The sequence below is a fragment of the Malurus melanocephalus genome, unplaced genomic scaffold, assembly GCF_030028575.1.
Source record: "Malurus melanocephalus ecotype Western Australia unplaced genomic scaffold, MMel_1.1 scaffold_245, whole genome shotgun sequence".
NCBI lineage: Eukaryota > Metazoa > Chordata > Aves > Passeriformes > Maluridae > Malurus > Malurus melanocephalus.
The window spans coordinates 677,039-700,243 of record NW_026623477.1 but is presented as its reverse complement, the minus strand read 5'-3'; the positions used below and the strand labels follow the sequence as shown (position 1 = coordinate 700,243).

General features: G+C 40.6%; 2 protein-coding genes across 2 annotated transcripts in view; one reads left to right on the top strand and one right to left on the bottom strand.

Annotated features, from left to right (window-relative positions):
• Positions 1-12,387, bottom strand: part of ATXN7 (ataxin 7) — an 82,238-nt gene extending 69,851 nt beyond the window's left edge. Inside the window, exon 1 of the mRNA XM_057375328.1 lies at positions 12,320-12,387. The gene's annotated coding sequence lies outside the window, so the exon portion shown is untranslated. The remainder of the gene's footprint in view (positions 1-12,319) is intronic.
• A 44-nt stretch (positions 12,388-12,431) lies between these two features.
• Positions 12,432-19,344, top strand: THOC7 (THO complex subunit 7). The gene is made up of 8 exons (XM_057375331.1): positions 12,432-12,551; positions 12,899-13,016; positions 13,835-13,962; positions 14,080-14,166; positions 15,132-15,189; positions 17,510-17,576; positions 17,708-17,777; positions 18,990-19,344. The coding sequence occupies exons 1-8, from the start codon at positions 12,533-12,535 to the stop codon at positions 19,055-19,057; spliced, it is 615 nt and encodes a 204-aa protein (XP_057231314.1). The 5' UTR covers positions 12,432-12,532; the 3' UTR covers positions 19,058-19,344.
• Positions 19,345-23,205: the final 3,861 nt, after the last annotated feature.

Genomic DNA, 23,205 nt, shown 5'->3' with positions numbered 1-23,205 from the left:
AGGGAATTACCTGTATAATGATGGGAAAGAGTTTGGAAATTGAGATARCATGGACACTGCAAAGAGAGGATGGGGATGCAGGGAGGGTGGAAGACACGAGATCTTAAGCAAAAAGGGAACTAGCTGTCCTTCTGCACTTGGACATAAACCTGTGGGGAAATCTTCACTCAACRAAATGAAATTACAGTCACACATGTCTCTGCTCCTATTATCCCTGACTGCACTTTGGTCAAACTATTTTGGTATTTCACTCTTTGAAACTGAATTTAGTGAAAACCTGGTATTTCTTCCATTATAAACAAATTTATTTCTGYTAATCTAGGACAGGAGTCATGCTGATATAAAAGAAATCTCTTCTGTATTGTCAGCATTACTAAAGCTCTCTTTTGTGAATATTTCACTGCAACATCATCTATCCTTTCTTCCCTTCCCCACCCCCCTTTCTTCATAGTATCCCCGCTGCAGTTTAGAAGGAAAAGAAGCAGAGGTGACACTTTTATTGCTGTCCAACACCATAAAAATTCCAGCTGGAGAAGCCAATCACTGCAGGGACCAAGCCCAGCATCCATCCCAGAACGACTCTTCCCTTTGCCTACCAGTGACTGCCACCTAGAGCCAGAGTGCATCGATTCACACGAGCAGGACACAAACGTTACAGCAATGACAGAAATGTCAGCTGCAGGCAGAAGAAAAAACAAAAACAACAAATGAGAACTCACTTTAGAAAGTCGCAACCAACTTATAAGATTAAATAAGTTAGGTTTCTCTTCTTAAAATGCCTTTTGAATAAGCATTTGGCCCGTGTCTCCATGATTTTCTGTGAAAACTGCAATTTTATTATAAACATTTAAATTGCACAGGTGGGGAAAATAGATATAAAATRGCACTATACTGCTTTTCAAGTAAATCCTGTGTTTCAGTTTGCTTGCTAAGAAATATGCTGGGCTACAATAACTGAGTACAGAATCTCATTAGCTGAAGATGGAACAGTGAAATTTCAGACTACCAGTGTTAAAATGCCATCAAGGCTTTAACATTCATGACATTMGTGATCTTAATAATACAAGAAATGTCTTTTTAGTGGCATAAAACTTAATTTAAAAACACCAATATTTTGCTTTTAAGAAATACACTCATACTGACCCAAATATACTAGCGGCTTAAATGTGTACAAAAGCCCACCCAGGCAAACAGCACTTCGGAYACACTGTAAGCTTGACACATATTTATATATTGTATTAATTCACAGCTGCTTATTMTACTGTATAAAATCATATCTTTTTCTAACTACTACTTATGTAACTATTAATAAGGTGCCTAATACTCAAGCATTAGTCAAACAACCACTAGATACTCTTTAGCAGAATAAAAGGAAGGATTTTTTGTTATCATTTACCTGGAGAATATAATAATTTGCATTTTAAAATATTCCCAGTAGCAGTTCCCCTCTCTGCAAACCATACACAGATGTGAAGCCAAASCTGTGTGAGTGTTAGCATATTCTTTAGCTATTAAAATAATTTATTAGCTATGACTAATAATGCCTTGTGAAGAAATCAGTTCTCCAGTTTCCTCACTCTGCTGCTCATGGACAGGCAGACTGGTAATGGAGCATTACAAAAACACAGGATTTCTTCTCACATTTATCATTCCATTAGATACACAACCTCCAGGTTCCACAGTATCCCTCCTTTTACTGCTAGTCCCACCAAGAAATTAATTTTTCCTAAGGGGATACATATTCACAGATAAAATGAAATTAAATGGAATTACAAATCTCACTGTTGAACACGGCTACCTACACATGAACCAAATGTCAAGCTGTAGTTACCGAAATCAACAGTTTGAATGCAGCCAGCTGGAACAATTGCTCATTCTGATCCACACTCAGGACATGCTTTTCCCCACAAGGCACTCCACGAATCCCCATCATTTTTCCAAGCAGAATAACAATTCTGTTACTGGCCTAGATGCAACATTACAGCAGAGAAGAATATTTAAACAGAAGCATGACAGGGACTCACTGCAGAATTGTCCTGGAGGATGACATGAAAGAAGTGCTGCCAAAAAAAACCATTGAAAAACACAACCTTTCCTTGACAACTACCACAGCCTTTTTTACAGATGCAACAAATTTGACTTGAAGTAGAATTGATAAATAGGTTACAGAGCTGGAAAACAGGTTTCAGCATGATCCTATTAAAATGTGTCCAGTGTGTAGAGATCCCTTCRTGAAAGGAGAGATGGAAGGAACCTCCAAAGGTCAGCCAGTCCATCCCTCAGCCCCAGGCCATGATAACTAAGCTAGCTGGTGGGAACAATACAAGTAAYCAAACCTGTTCCTAAAGACCTGGGGCAATGGACAAGCCACTGTCCCACAGGCGATTATTCCAGCCTTTCAATACTTCCACTAGAGAACTGTGTTGGCCCATGATCAATCTTCATTGCTTGAATACGATCTATTTTCCCACCTGCCACAAGCCCCCTGCTTTGCAATGCCCTTCAACAGATCCATGTTCTCATCCTCTCTGTCCCCTCTTTTTTACCATAAGGAATTGCATTCCTGTGACACACATTGTCTATGCATCATGGTTTTTTAGATCTTTAAGCAACTGAACTGGCATCTCCACACCTCCTCTTTCCTAATTTTATCCAATCCAGACCTGAAATCCTCCATGTGTGCAGTTAATGAATACTTTATTTCAAAACTAAAGGAGATCAAGCAGACTTATTTTCACAAATTGATGATCCTTAATGTTATTTTATAGATCTATTTTGGGTTTTTTTTTGTCTAAGTTTAGGAAGCTCAGCTAGAACACAGCTGGCACTCCTACTCTAGGCAATGATTTTACATATAAGTAAAACAAATAAAAGCATAGATGATATTCCTATCACTTTAAAAATTCAAGTCCTGCTCCTGAGTTAATAAGACATCACTATTACAATGTGAGCACAAATATAAAAAGAAGGTTGGCCCCATTGCCCTGCAACAAAGCTATGCACTTTCCCATTGATATCAGAGATGGTTCACAAAGAAGAGCTGTGAAAAAACAGAAATGCAGAAAAATACTCAATGCAAGAAAAATAAAAAGTAAAAAAATTATCTGAAAGCTTCAAGGTAAATCTTCACAAAATACGACCACATGAAAGCGAGGTTTTTCTTTTATATATCCTCCAGTACTATATTTATGTGCATAAAGTCTCAATAGTTATGTTTTCCCTTTTTGAAGTATTTCGATTTCTAAGGCAAATACCACTCTTAAGCTCTAAATTCTCTGATAACAACAGACAACTATATCTCATATCAACATTGCTCACGACGAGACACTTGCCTGGGAAGATCTTTGACTCGACACCAGAGATCATGGAATTTCCAATTACTCCTTCCTCCTTTCTCAACAAAAAGGATAATGGAGCGTAGCCAAGTCTGGGCCCTGCTGACAACCGGATTAGCAGAAACCATTCCTTTAACTTCAGTGACACAGAGTTAAGGTAATATTTTCCTACTTCTATAGCTGTGTCAAAAAAAAAAAAAAAAACAACCCAACCAAACCCTACATTTTGTTGTGAATTGCTGTAACACATTTCTCAACAACAACACATGGTGCTGTACCCTACCCACACCTCCCAGAAGRTGCCCTGTGCTAGGGCTGCCTGTTACTTATTTTTTCCCCAAGCCATGACAGTACTGCAGYTGCTTAAAAGACACCACCTGCACAGAAGCCAGCAGAGAACAACTGCTTATTTAAAAACAACTTAACTTTTAGAGGCCTCTGCAAAGGAGCAACAGATTCTCATAATATCCATCTCAAAAGAAGATGCAGAACARCARCTTCACTCACTGATATTAGCAGAAAGAGAAGAAAATTCAGGTTGCAAAATGGCTGTCTTAGAGTTGAAACTCTGTGCCAAATTTAGTAGGCCAGTCCTAGAAAGACACGAGAAACAGACTCTGAAGAGGCAATTACAAATCATGATTCGATAAGAATAATYCAGTCATTGGGAAATTAGTTATCTGCATTATCACCATGAGTCTATGCCAACATTCCAGAGGATGAGTAAGGTTCAAAATCCCTTTAAGGGCTTGAAAGACCAGGACAGACTTCTTTAAACATTTGAAAACAACAGCTCTTGAGCTATTTCCTTCCATTTGTTTGATGACATAAACTACAGTTWAAGTCAGTCACTACTGCTTGTGCAAGTCTTTCACGTAACAGCAAAGAAAAGTTCCACCAGAAAAATCTGACAGCAAATATCCTTCAATTCCAATCCAGACAAAGTGGCTGCAGTTCAAGAGCAATTTGGGTGCTTCTAAAATTAAATTTCAAACTAATGACATGTAAAAAAAATCTCATATGTTTTATTTTAATATCCTTGTGCACAATTTTATTTCAGGATGTTATTGTTAAGCAGCATCCTAACTTTATATATATACACACACATCCCCCCAAAAACCACAAGCAGTTCTCAAAAATGAAAAAAAATCCACCAACTCATAACTGTCAAAGTGACACTGGAATGAAACTGAAGTGAAAATATTTACCATGAACCACAAAATCACAGGTGCATACTTATTATTAGCATGGTTTTGTTTTACTCTCRTCTCCTACAAGCCAATCTTTATTAATCTAAGTTACAAAATCCAATTTTTCTGCCTTGCCTCTTTTATTAGTTCAATTCTCTCTATGTATAACCARAATTTAAATTTTTATTAAATAAAGGCAAAAGGCAGAGGACCAAAAAGAACTCGTGGTTTTCAAGCATTCTGCACTAATGTTCTAAAAAAACACAAGAGGCAAATGGGAATGCTTGTTTACATCATCTCTACTAAAACATTGTCAGAAAAGTTACCTTGTAGCCTGCACATTAATCAAAACATAGATATATTGTTACCTAGCTTTGTAACTACTACAAAGAGAAATAACACTTTGGGCTAAATGTTTTGGGCCCACCTATAATCACTTTCATATCCCAACTGAAAATTTATCTGTATATATACAAACACATAAAAATACACATGCTTAATGAATTTTGTGCCCAATTCCTTTTCTTCCTAATGCTTGAAAATGTTTCCTAATGTTTCCTAATTAAATTATCTATTTACCTTTTGTAAAAATTCTGTAAAAACACCAAAATATTCTATGAAGCAGATTATTTTATTCCACAATTTGTTGGCGTTTTTTTTCCCCGTTCCTTGTACTTTTCAAGCTCAAATTCTATCCCTGCTTGAAAATAAAGTACAGAAATCACCAGGGAGGCACTYGTGCATCTTGGAACAGAATAGGACTGGCAATTCAAAAATTATCTTGATTGTGCTTTCCTTACACTTCTGAAATTACTGGTTTGCTTTTATGAATTACTCCCTTAAACACCTTAGTCCTCGGTCATTGAGTATCTTTTGTGTTGGGTTTCACTGCTGTGTTCAGTCCATCTTTCCGACAGCAACACCACTTCATACTAGTCAACAGTCTGGTGATTACAAAAATCACTCTGATGGAAAGAATTATGGGCATTAATCCCCTCAGGAAGGAGGATAGCTGGGTTGAAGTCTCCCACACATGTGGTGAGCAGTCTAGCGGATAACAGCTCTGCTAATGACGAAAAGGGAACCAGAACCACCRCCACCTCCTGGGTTTTGAAAGCAAAGATTGACCTTTGCTCCCTTTTTGAAAGAAAGGGCTTATGATCCTAATTTCAAGAGAGCGTGAATCCAAAATGCTCCCTGGAGAAAGGTGCTTAGCCCTGGATAGAGGAAGGATTTAAGCACGTTCCTACTTCAGCTACTGCGTAGAAAATGTGCAGATTTATCATCTCTTTTCAAACTGCTCTGGTTGGTGTAATTTTATCAAAACACCAGTAAATACTAAAGAATCTGCCCCCTCCCACCTTCATGGAAACATGGCCCAACTGGCCTCAGCCATAACAACCTCCCCTTTGGTGCAACCAGCTTGAGCCACAACCTGGACCTGCCCCTCCTGGATCTGACACTCTCTGGTATGYGTCCAGTTATCCGCTCATCACATGTCTCTTGAAATATTTGTTTAAACCATCTGTTTTGACAGCAACTGAAGCAATCATTTGGAAGCTACTTTTGTCACCCCAGAAAAATAAAGTGAAGAGAATATGCCATTTTCCTAAGACCACAATTTCATTTGGGTTTTTTCACACTGTTCCAGTCCTTATTGGTAGGCTAACAGTGGTCAGAAACAAAGTTCAGTGTTTCCACAGGATCACAGAWTCATAGAACCACAGAATATGATGAGCTGGAAGAAACCCACAAGGATCATCAAAGCCCAACTCCTGGCCCTGCTCAGGACACCCCAACAATCCCACCCCGTGCCTGAGAGCATTGTCCAAATGCTCCTTGAGCTCCTCAAGCTCTGGCAGTTTTGAGGCCACGACCATTCCCTGGGGTTCCAGTGCCTGACCAGTGCCACCCATATTTCATTCGACATATTACAAACTAAAACCTAAACCTGAGCAGGCATCACCCAAGYATGTAATCATGCCTCCAATTATTTCTATTTCACTGCTCAGGCTTGTACCTCAGAAATCAAGGGGTGAGAACATGTGCCAGTGTATCATGTTTAATGGGAACTGTAAATTGTAGTTGTCTCTGGCACAGTTTCTCTATTACAAGAAAATAAACCATAAAATAATCCAAAGCAAAATACAAATGCAATTTAAAACAAGAAACAGATGTTTATCGATAGACCTGATACCTTCTTTCTCCTACTCCTGAGACAGAAACCTTTCTTTCACCATCTCTCCATGATGTGGCCAAGCTCAAAGCCTTGTAAAATTTCTACATCTCCTTTTACAGTTTGGGACTGCTTTTAACAAATAAATGAAAGAAAACAAACTTGACCAACCAATCTTCCTAAACTTTGAAAAGCTGACTCAGAAGCTGCGCAATAGCTCTGATTCAGCTTTCTTAACCGAGTCAAAGCATCTGGCCACGTGATTCAGAAAACACTGCTCTGAAGTTGGGCTTTCCGAAGGAGGAAATGCCTGTTTTCCCTTATAATCATTGTGCAAAATTTCCTCGGTAGCACTAACCATTATTTATTTAAACTTGATACAAGTAAATATGATATTCRCAGCTCTCTTATTGTTCACCCAATGTTTCAAACCACAGTTAAACACAAACATTTACCATTTGGCCCAATGCCAGTAAGGACAAATTCTTCTAAGTCAGTGGTAAAACCTCATTAAACATCCCCCTCTTCCTCTGAAAACTCTGTCACGACACCGATCGTTACCAAAGCCATGAACCGAAGGATTGAGGAAGGAAAAAATTAAATATGCTCCTTTTCCTTAGTAAAATAAAATAAAGTCATCCTGAAAAAATCCTGCCAACAAATTAAGAGAATGCTAGATAACTGACTAATCCTGTCAAAAATAATTCCAAAAGAACAAATGTCTGCTTTCTTACAAAATACATGAAAGAGAATCATAGAACAGCATGAAATGCCACCCRGAAATTACCTGAGTCACTTTAAATCACAGAATGCAGACATCATGTGGGATCTCTGAGCCATCGCACAGGCAGCTCAAGTCTAYAGTGTTAATGATTTTTAGATTAAAAGAAAATTCTAACCAGCTAATCTGTAGCTTCATGACACGGAGTTTCTCAAGACACCTGTTAAAACACCTTGACTTTCCTGCTTAAGTGGGAATCTACCAAGTCCCTGGGAAAAGGTATCATGACCCATGGTGTTACTCCTGCTAATTCCACTCCTCAATTTGAGCCCCTTTTGACACACACACAAGGCACATCTTCCTTTGCATCCCTGCAACTGAAATCTCTGGCTTCTACACTGAAATACCCACATTTCCAGTATCATGAAATTTCAACTTGAGTCTGACAAGCTTTAATAAATTAGTCACAGATCATCCTAAAATGTACAATAATTGATCTTCAAGCTTCATAAATATTCAGTAGGATCCGGATATGAAATGTGGAAAGCTGTTACATAATTCCTGTGAAGCTAGCTTAAAGAGGACAATATCAGAATGCCACCTGTGTAATTRAGATTAACTAAGACACAGAGCCCTYGCTTAGGAAAAAWTWWTTCAAAGGACCGTGCAGCACTWTTTTTTTATGACTAAGATAAGCTTTTCTCCCTTCAGGAGATAAAATGTCTTTCTAATGAACAAAATCTTTTCAGGCAAGGTGCCTCTGTCAAAACTTCTGGAATTTTACAGGCTTCTTTCACTTACAAAATAAAAAATAACAAATAAAACCAATACTGTAGACCACAACTTGTGGTTACACTATTATCTGATAGGAGCCTGGTTCTCAAAATATGGGATTAACAGTACATTTAATCAATCTTGGTAACACAGCAGTAGACAGCAAAATTGATTACTGTTCAGACAACAAAATGTTGCATTTTAAAATTATTGGTATTGTCACTACAGTCACAACAAGTATTTTCACTCCCTTCTCTTGTTCTGTTGTAATTCTACGAAAATGTGCTGGCTCTGCAGAAACACAAGGGTCCATGTCAGGAAAGCTTTTTACAAGGCTAAGAACCACTCACTACTTTTTATACCTCAATCACTGGGTTGAAAAATTTCAGGTTTATCTGCCAAGAGTGACTATTTTAATATCTGCAGAATTAGACAGCCAGTGTCTTAGAATTTTTACAGAATGAGATGACAAGCTCTTGGAACACTGATGCTAATTTTCAGTAAAAGCTGAGGCTACAGAAGACTGCAAAGAAAATAAAACACTAACATAATTTAAAATGAGAAAAACAGCATGATCCCACTAAGTTAGCTTGATATCAGTCTTGCACAAAATCCTGRTATATAATCAACAGAAAAATAAAGGATGGTGGTAAAAAGTAATGCTAAACATAGGCTTACAGAAAATAGGTCTCGCTAAATAAATTTGGTATGGCTTTCTGACAAGAATATAGGTTGGACTGGATAAAAATACCCTGCAGTTTCTGACCTACTATACTTAGATCTCTGTAAGATTTAGTGCTACACAGAAGTCTGATTTAGAAGTTATTTAACATGAAGAAAACCTGGAATTTAAAACCACCTCATAAATTATTAAGGAGGCTTAAGAAAAATATTTTAAATCCACCTCGTCAATAGTTAAAGCTGTTTTCTTAGCTCTTAAAAATCATAGCTCATTATAGCCTGGAATTCTATAAAAAGCTTCTTCCCCTTTAACTTTTTCTGCAGCTGATAAAAAGAAAAATGTTATACACAGTTAAAAAAAAGGGAGGAGGTATAAAGTCACTTTAAACTTTGACTCTCGTAGATGGCTTTTCAGGAAAAAAAACTTCAGCATTAACAGATTTCCTCAAAAAAAAAAAAAAAAAAAAAAAACAAAAAAAACCAAAACATCAGCACACTTAAAAGCCACATTTTTAGGATAAAAAAAAAGAATACTCATGAAAAAGCAGAGCCAGTTTCACACACGTGTAACATCTTGCAGTACTAAACTCACCTAGGTTATACTTCTTGCACCCAGCGTCACCTGGAAGCATTACAGAGGATCACTGAACACTTTTGACAAGGACAGATGTGCAACGAATTATTATGTATAAGCTGCTCCAGGGTCTTACCATATGGCACACATAAAGGAATTCAAGGAAAGAGGGAAAACAGCATCACATTGAGCTTGGTCGAAAGCACACACAGGTACTTATTCCAAAAGAGCTGGCACAGAGTCAGGTGCTGTCCCCTGTGCAAGACATTTTTTCCTATTGTGGAATTTCCACTACTGATGCTTTAGGGAAGGTCCAGCGCTGCTCAGCGTGTTTGCTGGTCAGTTGGAGGATTATATAAAAGACTGCAGATGATAGAATCTGCAGAGAATACYCGAAGTGGTGAAGGACAAATAAATAAGAGTAGGTCAACCCTGCTCCAGAGATCTATATCATACATCGCACTGAATTAATGGCAAAGACATGGCTGTATATAGCCCAGTGCAACACACTCCACACATATGAAACAAGGGTTGTTTCACACTTACAAGACGAGGAATTCTACTTGGAAATGGAGCAAATCAAAACAAAGACGCCTAATACAGAGTGAATTCTCAAACGTGCATGGAAATCCAGCAAACAGGAACTGGTTTCCCAGGCAAAAACATCTCATGGATATTTAATAGGTCAAAACAGAGCAGGAGAGAGAACAGGCTATTGCCTCAATACCTAGCCTCAGAGAGCTTCTTGATCATGTATTTACCAAGTTCTAMTTCCCATTCTAAAGGAGAAAAGTTAATGGACATTGATGATGCCTGAAAACCCTGYCTTAAAAAGAAAAATAATGGCTTTGTTCTCAAAATTGTTCTCATGAGCCTGAGACCCAGAACAAAAAATTTCATAGAAGCTTGTAATTAGTAACACAATATGAAGAGAAGAATAGCACRAAGTCATTAAATATTATTAACTGATCATATGGACTGCTGCATTCTAAATAATTACTCAAGGACTATCTRTTTGTCATTGTGGAGAGCTTAATAMGACTATCTGAYCAGGAGCRGAATGATTAACAAAAAGTGAGAAAAGACTGTATTGAATTAAATGACAGAAAATCACACAAAAGTTCTGAAATTATTAAATAAATAATCGTGGATTTTTACCTATAATAGTCTTCAGTTYTGACCACCTTCTCTCTGTGGTAAAAACTAAAAGGGCTCAGAAAATAGACCTCAGAGAGTGGCAAGAAAAACATTAAGTCTTGATTAAACTGCATGTTTCAAGATGCTTAARGAATTAAGTGGGTAAAGAGGGAAAGGCAGTAACTGTGTAAAATTTGCATAGAAAAGTTCAGCTAAGTCTTCTTCTCACCCTCTGGCAAAATACTAGGGCTGCACTATAGTGCCCAAAGCCTAAAGAAAACCAAAATTTTTAGTCAAACCATATATATCAAATAGCAACAAAACCAGAGTTTATATAAGTGAGCGTTTTTAATAGCACTTACATAATTCATGAATGCAAGGCCCATTCTTTGGCCCAAACCTGGGTAACTGGACAGTTAGGTTTTCATATAAAATTATATGACTCACCAATCACATAAGAGTACATAAAAATTTCAAGAATAGAAACCACTTATCCAAGTTTTCTATGTTGGAAACTCTTTATTCCTAAAAGTTCAGGCAGAGTTTTAATGACAAYTCCCAGTAATGCTTTCCCGACAGCACCTTCCAAAGGACCCCACCAGTTGCCTATTGAAGACAAAGTACTGACTTGAAACAATCTACAAATCCRTAAAGAGCTGTTAAATGCCTCTATCCAGAACAAAAAAGCGCCTCTTAATCACCCACAGCTCTAAAACCAGGAACGAAAAGATTACAGCACACATTAACTTCGTTCTTTTCTCAYCCTGATTTTCCCCATCACTTTAAAACTGTCAATGAACAGTGCTCAGCAGAACAAGACCATAAGACACTTAACCGTCCAAAACAAAACGAAGAGGGAATAGGAAGGTGTCAGGCTCTGGGAACGTCTCGATGATATACACGACAGTAACATTTCCAGCTTTAGTACTGTCCAAGTGTTCAAGTCCATGTACCAAAAGCCTAAAACTCAGGACATGGTAACACCTCAATATCTCTTTTCTCCAGACACCTCTACACTACCTGAGACATTTTTTCCAGCATCGGCTTAGTTTGTCAGGACAGGAAGAAAYAGCTATTGTTCCTACATGCTGATGATAGTCAAACTCGCCAGGAAACATACCAGAATAATGATTTTTTGCACACCCCGGGCCCTTGTGCTTGACCTCCCAGCATCGCGTGGGGATGAGCCCAAGGGTGGGCAGGGAGGCCAGCTCAGCTCGCTGACACCTGCGCCATGGGTACATCCTCTACACCCTTACCCAGGAAAAGACATCGAGGAGCCGGTGCTCCCGCTCTTTTCAGCCACCACAGCGGATCCCACCACCCTCACAGTGCCGTGTCCATGACACCGGGCACMGTGAGGGGACCATCCACCTGCTCCCTGGGTCATCGCCACCATGGCGGGACCGTTCACCTGCTCCCTCATGCCCTGACCACCATCACCGCAGGCGGGACGACACCGCCGCGGCCGTGCGGGAGCCCCGTGCGGGGACATCGGGACCACCGAGGGCGRTGGTGACGGCACCCCGGGGAGGACACCCCGAGCCAGGGCCGTGGCGACAACGCGGCCGAGGCGSCCCCGCTCCCGGCGGCCTCGATGGCGCGGGACCATGTGCCGGGGGCATGGCGGGGCGGCCGGGCGGGGGGCGGCGGGGCCGGTGCGGGTGGCGGGGGCGGGGAGGTGGAGCCTGGCTGCGGGACCGCCGCTTCCCTCCCCCGTCGGGCGCTCACCTGGCGGGGCCGCCCCTCGCCAGGGGGCCGGTTCCACGCGGGGCGCGGGGCTCTCCCGCCCGCCCTCCCCGGGCCGCGCGTCCGCCGCCCGCCGGCTCAGGCCCCAGCAGCCGCCGCCTCCCCCTCCATGGCCGCCGCTCTCGCCGGCTGCATTGTGGGAAGCTGACCTCACTCGCTGCTGCCGCCGCCCCGCCGGCTCCGGCACTCGCCGCCATGGGGGCCGTGACCGACGGTGAGACCTCCCTCCCTCCCTCTCGCCATCCTCTCCTCCTTCCTCCCGCCCCGCGCCGCGACCCCCGCCCGGGCTCCCCTCAGCGCCGCGCCCCCCGCCCGCCCTCCGGGGAGCGGCTGCCCGTGGCCCCCGCTCTCTCCCCGGGGCCGCTCACCCCGCAGAAGGGCCTCCATCGCGGCCCCGGCCCCGCGGCCCTCCATGCGCCCCCGGCCCCGCAGCCCCCGCGGYTCAGCAGATCCGCCCGCCCTGGCTCCGGGAGCGGATCCCTGAGGCGCCGGGAGAGGCCCGTGCGCGGCGCTGGCAGGCGGCTGCCATGGCGTGAGGCGCTAACGGGAGTTTCTCCTCAGATGAAGTTATCCGCAARCGGCTGCTGATCGATGGCGATGGAGCTGGTGACGACAGGCGGATCAATTTGTTGGTGAAGAGTTTCATTAARTGGTGTAATTCCGGATCTCAGGAGGAAGGGTATCTTGTTGTTTTGTTTTGGTTTTTTAAGTCTTGGAACTGCATAGCTTGSGTTTCAGTGGAAAACAGGGCTCGATCCATTTGGAAGAGATCCGTGTTAAAATGTGCACAGCTGCTTTTCCTGTGGCTCTGTGGTGTTTCCAGCACAGACGCCGAACACTGTGCTGGGAGAGGAGGGCTACAGACGGGTCAGAAATCACTGAAGGCTGCGGGCTGTATCGTGAAATCTGCCAGCACCGCTCGAATGCCCTCAGGATTGCTGTGCTGCTGCGTGATCCAGCCGGGAGTCCCGCTATTATAACAGGATCATGACTCGAATATTTTAGTTGGCAGTTCTGCGTTTGTTCTGTTAGGGAAGGGAAATACGGCTGGTATTTCTGCTGCTGTGGTTCTGCCTTTTATTAAAGGCTAAAGTAGTTTAGGTGGAGTGACATCCTTCTGTGGGGTCTCTGTTAGTGCTGGATATAAATTCCCAGAGGACACAGTATTACGAATGTGTATACAGAGAAGCTTTGCAATATTAAAATACTGCTTCGGTGGTCACAGAGCCAAACCGAGCGGGGAAATTTATAAGCCCTGGGTCAAACTGTTTGCTGCTTTAATACCCACTTTTCACTGATAAAGACATGATGGTGGAACTAATGTGTACAGTGTTTCTAACACCCACGAAATTGTACATTGAATCTTCGAAATGTTTTCTTTATTAAATAATTGTTATTTAGCTGTACCGTATGCTACATGAAATTTTGCTTTCTTGTTCTGTAATGTTAGGAAGTATTTTTATGCTGCTTGGCAGTAAACGTTTTGTGTGTTTTCAGATACAGCCAGTACCAACGAATGCTGAGTACTTTATCACAGTGTGAGTTTTCAATGGGAAAAACTCTTCTGGTGTATGACATGAACCTGAGAGARATGGAAAATTATGAAAAAATCTATAAGGATATAGGTAAATATGAGAAAATGTCCCAAACAGCTCTGTATGTTTTATAATTTAGCAGAATGGCTTATTTACATATATTGTTTGAGTTCAATATAACTCTTTTCTTTCTTTTTTTTAAATAAGAAAACAGTATAGCTGCAGCCCATGAGAAGATCTCTGAATGCAAAAAACAAATCCTGCAAGCAAAAAGGATTAGAAAAAATCGCCAGGGTAAGGAGCAAAATGTGTATTTACACTGGTGGTTTCATTGTTTTGTTATCTTTTAAAATACATTGTATTGGAAAATAGATTCCAAATTTTCGAAGTACAAGACGTCATGATTACTATATTCAAGCTGGTGGATTCCACAGCTGAAAGGTTTGGGTGGATGACACAGGCAAGATTCAATCAGGAGATCTCCACGACATGCAACATCAGAAAAACCTAAAAGTGTCCTTTCTGAATGGCTGTTACAAGAGATGTATTTTTCCCCATTTTTAGAAGTGTATGCTTATAGTTAAATGAAACGTAAAGCATTCTAAAAGGTGAGCAATTATGCAAAAAWTTGTTTTTTTCATAATAAATGTAATGACGAAGAAAAATTTTAGAAACCTAACATGAAAGGTTTTAAATACAATTGTTTGACCAATGCTRTGGATAATTTTGAGCTCAACCGGAAATTAAAATAACCTTAACCAGTGGAATGTAGAGTTCTTGCATCCTCACAAACATGGGTCTGATGTGCTGGCTTTTTGGTATATTCTGCCCCGTCTGCAGCACAGATTTTTCCATGTGAATGAGTTAGCTGGCATATGTACAGTCTTACTATYAGGAAATGGCTGTGTTAGTTGCCTGTATAATCATAATATTGTTCTTAATGTGTAATAGTTTTTTAAAAACCCTAAAAGTTAAAAAAAACCCATGCATCATTTTATACTTTTTTCTAAAAATCTTGGATGTTCATGTGTAATATCAGCACCATTTTCTGTACATGTACATTTGACTGTATCTAAACCCARTGTTCATGAGCTAGACATAAAAGACCAAGTGTGCAGCAATGCAGAGCTGTCTAAAGGTGTTTTGAAAAATGTTAAAACAGTTTTTTAAGAAGGAAAAGGAATCTGTGCTACCTGAGGTTTGGTTCTTGAATCAGTATTTTCAGAAGCATTTAGATTAACTATTTCAATGTCTTTCAGAATATGATGCATTGGCCAAAGTCATACAGCATCATCCAGATAGACATGAAACATTGAAGTAAGTATAAAACTACTTTAAATTATAATAGGGCAGTAAGCTAGAAGTCACCAGACTTGACATTTCCTRTGTTTCAGTTTGACTTTTCCTCACTTCTGTATAATTTATTTGACACAATGAAAACCTGTTTTTCTGTGCCCTTACAAGCTCCCTTTAATTTCCATCGGTATGGGTCAGAAGCATTGCTAATTGTTCTGTAGTTGAAATTRTTCCACTGTTGAGGTGAATAACTGAAGTCAGATGTAAATGCAYATCTGATGTCAGTTTACCAGGAATGAGTTGCTCCAAAAAGGGAGATGGTGGGAAATCCTTTTACTTGCACCAATCAGAGATTCAGTAGTCACTTGAAATGCGTAACACACAAGCAAGTGAGGTGGAATGAGAGACAGCAGGAGAAAGCTCTGAGGGTTCYTTTTCATGTTTCCATTGTGGTAGCTGTTCCTGCATGCCCGGTTATAAATGTCTCTGTTGTATACTACACATAACCTGTCCTGGCATGCAGGTCAGACCTACCTGTTGTCCAACTTGTCCTGCATGTTACTTGCAGTGCTGCTTGTCACATTCTGAATTTGCATCACTATCGTGCTTTTGGGGCACCTTTGGGAAGATTAACTTTATCGAGCCRTAGAAACATTCCAGGACTTACTGCATCTATGAGTTTCTTCTTCTTAAGCTGATTAAAGATGTAGTATGGGATTAATGTTTCCATTTCAGCACAGCTGTGCACTTACCCTGTTGCCCACTTTCAGTGAAATTGCCAAGGGAGGCTCTTTCCATATTGCATAGCCTTTCATAGCAAATGGAAGTGCTTTGGTAATAGCATTTTTATAGCTATAAGCCACTGACAGTATTTCACATGTTGCTTTCTCGTATGTTGTTTTTCTCTGCCTTGATTTCATTACCACAACTTTGATTATTACAGGCAATTCTCATGAGGCTTGACTACTTATTACTTCATTAGTCAGCATGTGGTATTTATCAAGTGAGGCTTTATTAAAGAACTACCAAAAGTGCGGTTTTTCAGATAAGTCAGTTAAGAATAGAAACAACTAAATGAGAGAAGTTGTAACTGCCCCATCCCCAGCAGTGTTCAAGGCCAGTTTGGATGGGGCTCTGAGCAATCTGGTCTAGTGAAAAATGTCCCTCCCCATGGCAGGGGGTTGGAATTGGATGGTCTTTATGGTCTCTTCCAATGCAAACTATTTTGTCATTCTATGATAAATGATACTTTTTTATCCTAGTGGATGCAGGGTTATTTCCGTTTGGAGGGATTTTTCTAATTCTGCTTAACACAACCAAGCATAAGTTTCTTAAGCAAAGCTAGAAAGAGTGGTAAGTTACTGCTGGTAAGATTGCAGTATATAGGAAAGTATACAGAAAATTATACAATGAACCAAAGGCTACCCTTAAAGCAGAATAGAGGAAGCCTCACTAACAATGTCACACTTTCCATGGAACTCCTAATCGTTAAAAACACCTGACAAAACTTGTGAGAAGAAACATAAGGGTTTATTGCAAGAGTCACATTTATAGCTTTTGCAGGTTATGTGGCATAACAGGACAAAGTTTAGAAAAATACTTTCTTTATGCTTTTAAGAGTCTTTTTTCTTGGAACAGCAAGTCATAGACCACAAAAGAAGCTGTTAGCAGCTTAGTCACAAGTAGTGCACAGGAGCCAATTCAGGAAGTGACAGGAGCTGAACTACTAAACAACAGTGCCCACAGTGTAATTAGATGCAGTATCAGAAGAGCTGTTCAGTGGTGGTCCATGGTGAGTTCAAGTGAGAGAAGAAAGTTCCTCCCCCAGAGGGTRGTCGGGCCCTGAACAGACTCCTCAGGGAAGTGGTCACAGCACCAATCCTGACCCAGTTCAAGGAGCATTTGGACAATGCTCTCAGGCACAGTGTGTGACTCTTGGGGTGTCCTGTGCAGAGCCAGGAATTGGAGTTGACGATCCTGGTGAGTCCCTTCCAGCTCAGGATATTTGACGATCCTATGAATCTGCTTCTTTAACTTTAATTGAGTTAAATACATGTCAAGTAAATAACATGTTGTGTCAGGACTGAATTTTTACAAATGCCCAGAGTATAACTGTATTCCAGCTTGGAGGCCTAGTTTTTTGTAAAAGCCCTGAAATTACAAGTCTAAAACATTATAGTTTAACCGTTACATGAAGTGAGCTTACCTCTATATCATTTCACTTGTTTTGCTTAACACATAAGCTGTTTATTTTATAGTTCTTTCTCCTCTACACAGAGCAAATCTGTTTTACAAGAATTTTACCGAACTTTTWAAGAATACTCTGACAATTTCTTTTCAGGCAGCTGGAAGCTTTGGGAAAAGAACTGCAAAATCTTTCTCACATTAAAGAAAATGTTGAAGATAAGGTAGGTTTTTCACAGAGATGTTTATATAATAAATTATTAGGAACACAATTAATATTGTTAATTAATCTGCTATGGGTTTTTTTGGCTGTATGTGCTCTCTGTTTCCTACAACRTGTATTTTATCATTGCAGTTGGAGCTGAGAAGAAAGCAGTTCCATGTTCTCCTGAGCACCATCCATGAACTTCAGCAAACCCTGGAGAGTAAGTGCTGTTCTTTGGTAATAGATATAATGGGGTTAGGTTTCAGTGGATCAAAAGGAATCACAACTTCCAGCAGTGGGATAGCTCTGTGCAATTGAGGTTGGTGACCTCTTGCATTGACAGAATTTTTTTTCCCAGTAGTAGTCCAGAGCCTGAGACTGCTCAGAATTTTTTTTCTCCYACAAGCTACCCACTGTGTCATTTCCTGACTAGCTTCAGGGTAATTTGTAGGCAACAGAATTCTTCAAAATGTGAGGATAGAGAATAGCAATTTGAGGTTTGGTTTTTTTTTTAACAGGAAGTATTTCTTACAGAAAATTATTCTTGTGCTTATTTCCAAATTTAATTTTGAAATTCCTATTTCAGTAATTTTGAACACGTCACTGCTAAAATGGTATCATTTGAGGCTTTACTAAAGAGAAATTGAAATACAAGGAAGGTAAACGACAACCYACTCAAACTGTGAATCTGTGATAGAGCAGGGACTAAAACTGTCAGACATAAGAGCTAAATTCAGGCATTASTCATACTCATCTTTTGTCATACAAATACTTAATATTTTCAAATCAGCACTAACTTTTCGGGCTCTAATATGGATAACATTGTTTTAAATATTATTTGCTGGATATTTGCCGTGTCTGAAGACAGAACAATTGGTGCAGCCTCTGAGCATGACCTGATTAAATGCAGAGATGGCTGTAAGAGCTGACTTTCATTCTCTAAGGCCGCCTAGATCTTCTTAAGCAGAATGAACTGTTAATCCTGGGTGCATTTTAGTAGAAGGTTATTGTTACTATGTGTTACTAACACTTGCTTAAGTACTAGTCTTTAAAATGCATTTTCATGTGACTATACAGATTAGCTTTCAGGATTTTGTGAAGGAAGTAGCAGTTTAGTGGAAAGCACAACTTCAGTATGAAATAAATAAATCATTAGAAAGCAAAGAGAAGGCAGTGATTTGAAGCAATCTGGTACTGTTTGCTTGAATTGATACTATAGAATTTACCCAATATTTCCAGTAACAGCTGTTAGAGATAAACCCTTCCAAATTTTTAAGAATGATTTTTGTTTAAAGATAGCATTTTATATAATGAGATGCTCAACTACACAGTTAAGGCAATCAAAATAAAATATTTAAGTGGAACACAGTTCTGCAATATGCTCTGTATATATGACCAAGCATGTTTGACTAACACTAATACTGATTTCTAGATGATGAAAAACTTTCGGAAGCTGAGGAATCCCAAGAAACTCMGATGGAAGCAGAGGCCAAGCAGTAGATGTAATATGAAGACTGACAATTTCACTTTGTGTTGAAATCAACMGTAAGAGAGATGGAGGTGAAAATAGTTTTCTACTGTTCGTGTGATTTTTTTATACAAAAGTAAAAGTTTTGCTTATGCTTCATGGGAAAACAGTTGCAGATGTAYGCAGACAGCACTCTGTGTAAATCCACAAACTTTGTAATTTGTGACAAATATACTTTTCGCAAAGAATGAAGTGTCTACACAGTACTTGTGAACTAAGGTGTTTGCAAAACATTGCCAATAAAAGGTGTTTTCACAGATTTTTCCTATTTTTAGTAGGGATCGAGCCTTATAAAGGGTTTGTTTTCTTACTTGACATTGAAGTGAGGGCAGTGCATCTTTTCATGAGTCCCAGCTTCCATACCCTGTTCTAGATGGGACCTAAATGTGAATTAAGTATAGTCTTTCAAAGTAGCTGCCATTTTAGAATTTAGTGTGAATAGAGTAGAATTTGATCATTTCATATAAAACAAATTACTTCTATTGAATTTTATGAAATACACAGAAATGCTTGTTAAGGGTTATGGAACGACAAAAATGATACTGTACTAGCTTTCATTTTTTCCTGAAAGTTATGCAAAGAACTGCWGTGATCCAATCCTCCTGCACTGTGTTTGTTGTACCACATCAAAAATCACATTTTGAAATGGCACATTTAAAAYCTCAGTTTAAAAGCTTTGTTCTTGGAGAAACAGGAATCTAATCCTGGTACTGTTTATAATCTGCTTCTGGATTTTATCTATCAATTGACTATTATCAAAATACACCATAATTTCTGAAACAGATGGTGGAACCCTTCTTTTCTCGTGATGAAAAACTGAAACAGTAGAGCAGTAATCATGATATTAAAGAATCAGAGATACTTTTATTATTAAAAGGGAAGGTGGCATCTATCCACCTGGATCATCCTGATGTCTGAGCAGTCTGTTGGGAAGTATGAAATACAAATTTCAGCCTTCTCCAAAAGAGAAGCGAATGGAATATGCTCTGTGCTTTTGTAAGGCAGGGAGGGAGGAGCAAGGGGCAGCAGCAGGTCGTATTTTAAAAACACCCACTAAATGGGGCTTTCCAGTGGTTTGGGTAAAGAAAAACATTTTGGAACTCACTCAGACTGTGCCATAAGCACATGTGGTTCAAGTGAAATAACGATGTTACACAGAACAGAGGTGCTGTCTCACTGAGTGACAGCTGAGGGGGATTTCCACGACTGACACTCTGAATGTTTATAATCTAAATGCCATATAATTCCCAKTCTCAGTGGTCTGTGGATCTCTATGAGTTGGGCTGAACAGACATATCTGAGCTTGTTTTGCTCACATTCCAAGTTTGCTAAAGGCAAGCCAGCTGAACAAGAAGTCACCCAACTTCAGTAGCGCAGTGCAGAACTAATAAGCTGTCAAAAGCCTTCTAGTTCACAGCTGGTCAGCTCAGAACACAGGGGAAGYTCAGATTTGCCTGATGGAGCCTGTGCAGGCATGCACTGCTTCTCATGCACTACAAATTTGGCAGGTTGTGGGGTGGCTAAGCAAACAACAGGCATTTAATAGGAAAAGTACACCGTCAAAAAGTATTAAGTGTACTGGGATTTTCCCCTCCTAACAACAGGGAATGGTAAAACATTTTGTAAAGTAGCAACACTGAATTATTGCCAAATCAGGGAGAAGTCACTGTTGTGAATGTATGAATTAAGAAGATCATAAATGACAAGAACTCAAGGACACTTCTAAAGCATATTAATTGTTTCTTTTGTAGTTGAAATGCCCTCCATGAGCTGTCTGGACTGTATTTTGGTGCAGAGGTGGCTGACATTTACCAGTTAAAAACAGTCTCTGTAACAGTGAAAATCTCAATTTTTTTCCATTCATTGTTGTACACAGTTCTTAGGAAATTATTTGGATCTGTCAAGTATCTTATCTCAGAGCTTTCACTGCTCTGCATAGTACCTGACCAGAAACATGGCAACACCTAAGTTTGTCCCTCTGGTAAGGAATATTTTTAGAGAAATACGAGTTGTGCACACGAGAAGCAATACAAATGCATGGCAAARGAATAAATTCTAGTTTAAATTACAGTGACACAATTTTGAAAAGAAATTACTGCCCTGGAAAATCAAGTTACCCTTGTGCAATGTGGCAGCAAGATGGTGATGTCACCAGGCCAATCAAAGAAAAAAAGCAACATCAATTCATTGCAAACAGAACCTCAGTGGGACACCCAAAATATTTAYTCCTATTACTTTTAGATTTATACCTCTAACCTCTTGAACACTAGATTTGTACCAAAAAAGAAACAAAATCAAAAGGAAGTGATACACCAGCCAATATTTAACCTGCTTTGTTATCTCAGGTTCCAGCTTTGAATCTGCCCTGCATATGCTGGAATTGTATATCTGCATCTCCTTTAATCTTCTGTTCCAGAAGTTTTCTGTGTGTCATATTTCCAAGGCACAGGTGGTGGTCACTGTTCCATCCATTCCTARAAATCCCTCCTCTGCCATGCTGCTTACCTGCACTGACTCTAAAAATGCATATATAAAAATCTAGGTACATAAATCTCAACAACCACACTACTTAAAAAAGAAATCTTTCCTGGTTTTATGATATGCCTTGACCCTATCTAAGCTGAAAGATTATTATGTGCCTGAATGTTCCATCTCAGTGCCCTTGCCATGTGGATGCAAAAATACAAGCAGCAAGAGAGTTGCTGAAGTGATAAACTGACATTTTCAATGCCAGGACTTGTTTTTCTGTCCTGTCCAAATGAGAGCAGCAGAGGGAGAGTGGAACATTGGACAGAATTGGTAACTTGGGCCGAATTTAATAAGACAGATTTAGCAAGCTTCATGAAGGGATGGGAGAAGGAGGAGAAAGAATGTCACCGTGACACRCTGCCAAGTGATGGGATGTCTCTGAAACCATGTTAATTTGAAGAAAGCTGCTGCCAGTAAAGAAAATTGAAAAAAAAAAATATATCCCAAAGATTTATGAGCCTGAAAGTATGAGTTATTTGATAYACTTGTAAGTTTTTCAGATGTCACAGCTGGCTTGTACCATGCTTTCCCTCACTCTTTACTCAAGGCTCAGGTGGATCTCCTTTTCATATGAGTTAAAAAAAACTAAGAAAAAAAATTAGAAATGCAGGCAAGTGCTGTTAGTTCTGCTCTGGTAACCTGTGTGTTTTTGTCWATCTGCTTTAGGGACACACTGTACCAGTGTATGAACCACTTTRCAGATCCATATGCCACAAACCCTGGGGAAAGCAAGTTAGCAACAGAGAAGTGCTCCACCTTTTGTGCTTCACCCCGATTGTCAAACATGTTGTTGGGTTACCTCAGCCTTCGTTTCCCAAGTCTRTTTTAATCAAGGTTATTAGCAGTGTTGCAGAATCCCCTCCACTTGTAGCCCTGGGCCTGTGTATTGCTGGGCACTGTGCAAAGGCAGAACAGAAAGGCTGTTGCTGTCCCTGTGTGCTGGGCAGTGCCACAGCAGGCAGGAGGCAAAGCCAGCTTTGGCTTTGGTTTGTGTCCACCCTGGCCTCATGTGTCCGCCCTGATCCACAGCCACCTGCCTGCTGGCAGCAGAAAAGTATCCATCCAGCAGGAGCCAGCACGGCATGGCTCTGTGAGGCTGTAGATGTGCCAAAGGCACTCCGGGAGTAGGACACCAGGACATCCCTGCCTGAGAAACTCAGCATCTCTACCAAGGAGCTTCCCAGCTATTCAAGGATGGATGCAGTATGCATCCTGGGCTAGCAGAGTCCAGAAGGGAAGGATGAGGGTGCCTTACASYTCAGTGCYGGGTGAAAGSATGCAARRYTCGTTGAAARGGGAGCTCTGGATCTGCCCTGGCCRAAGGCAGCGCACGGGTTGTGTTGGGCAGCCATTGCTGGCTCAGTGGCAGGAGCTGCTCTCAATCAAAGAGCACACGAGGCAGGAACATGGGAACAKACTCATTTTTCTACACTCGCAGCTTTTGTGAGGGGCCGCACACTGGGAGGACGCGAACCGCGGCAGCTCGGGGGAGCGCTGGCACCGAGCCCGGTGCGGGCTGGGCGGGGCGCGGCCGCCAGGGGGCAGCAGAGGCCGGGCTGGGCGGGCGCGGTGCGGGATCCGCGACACAGCG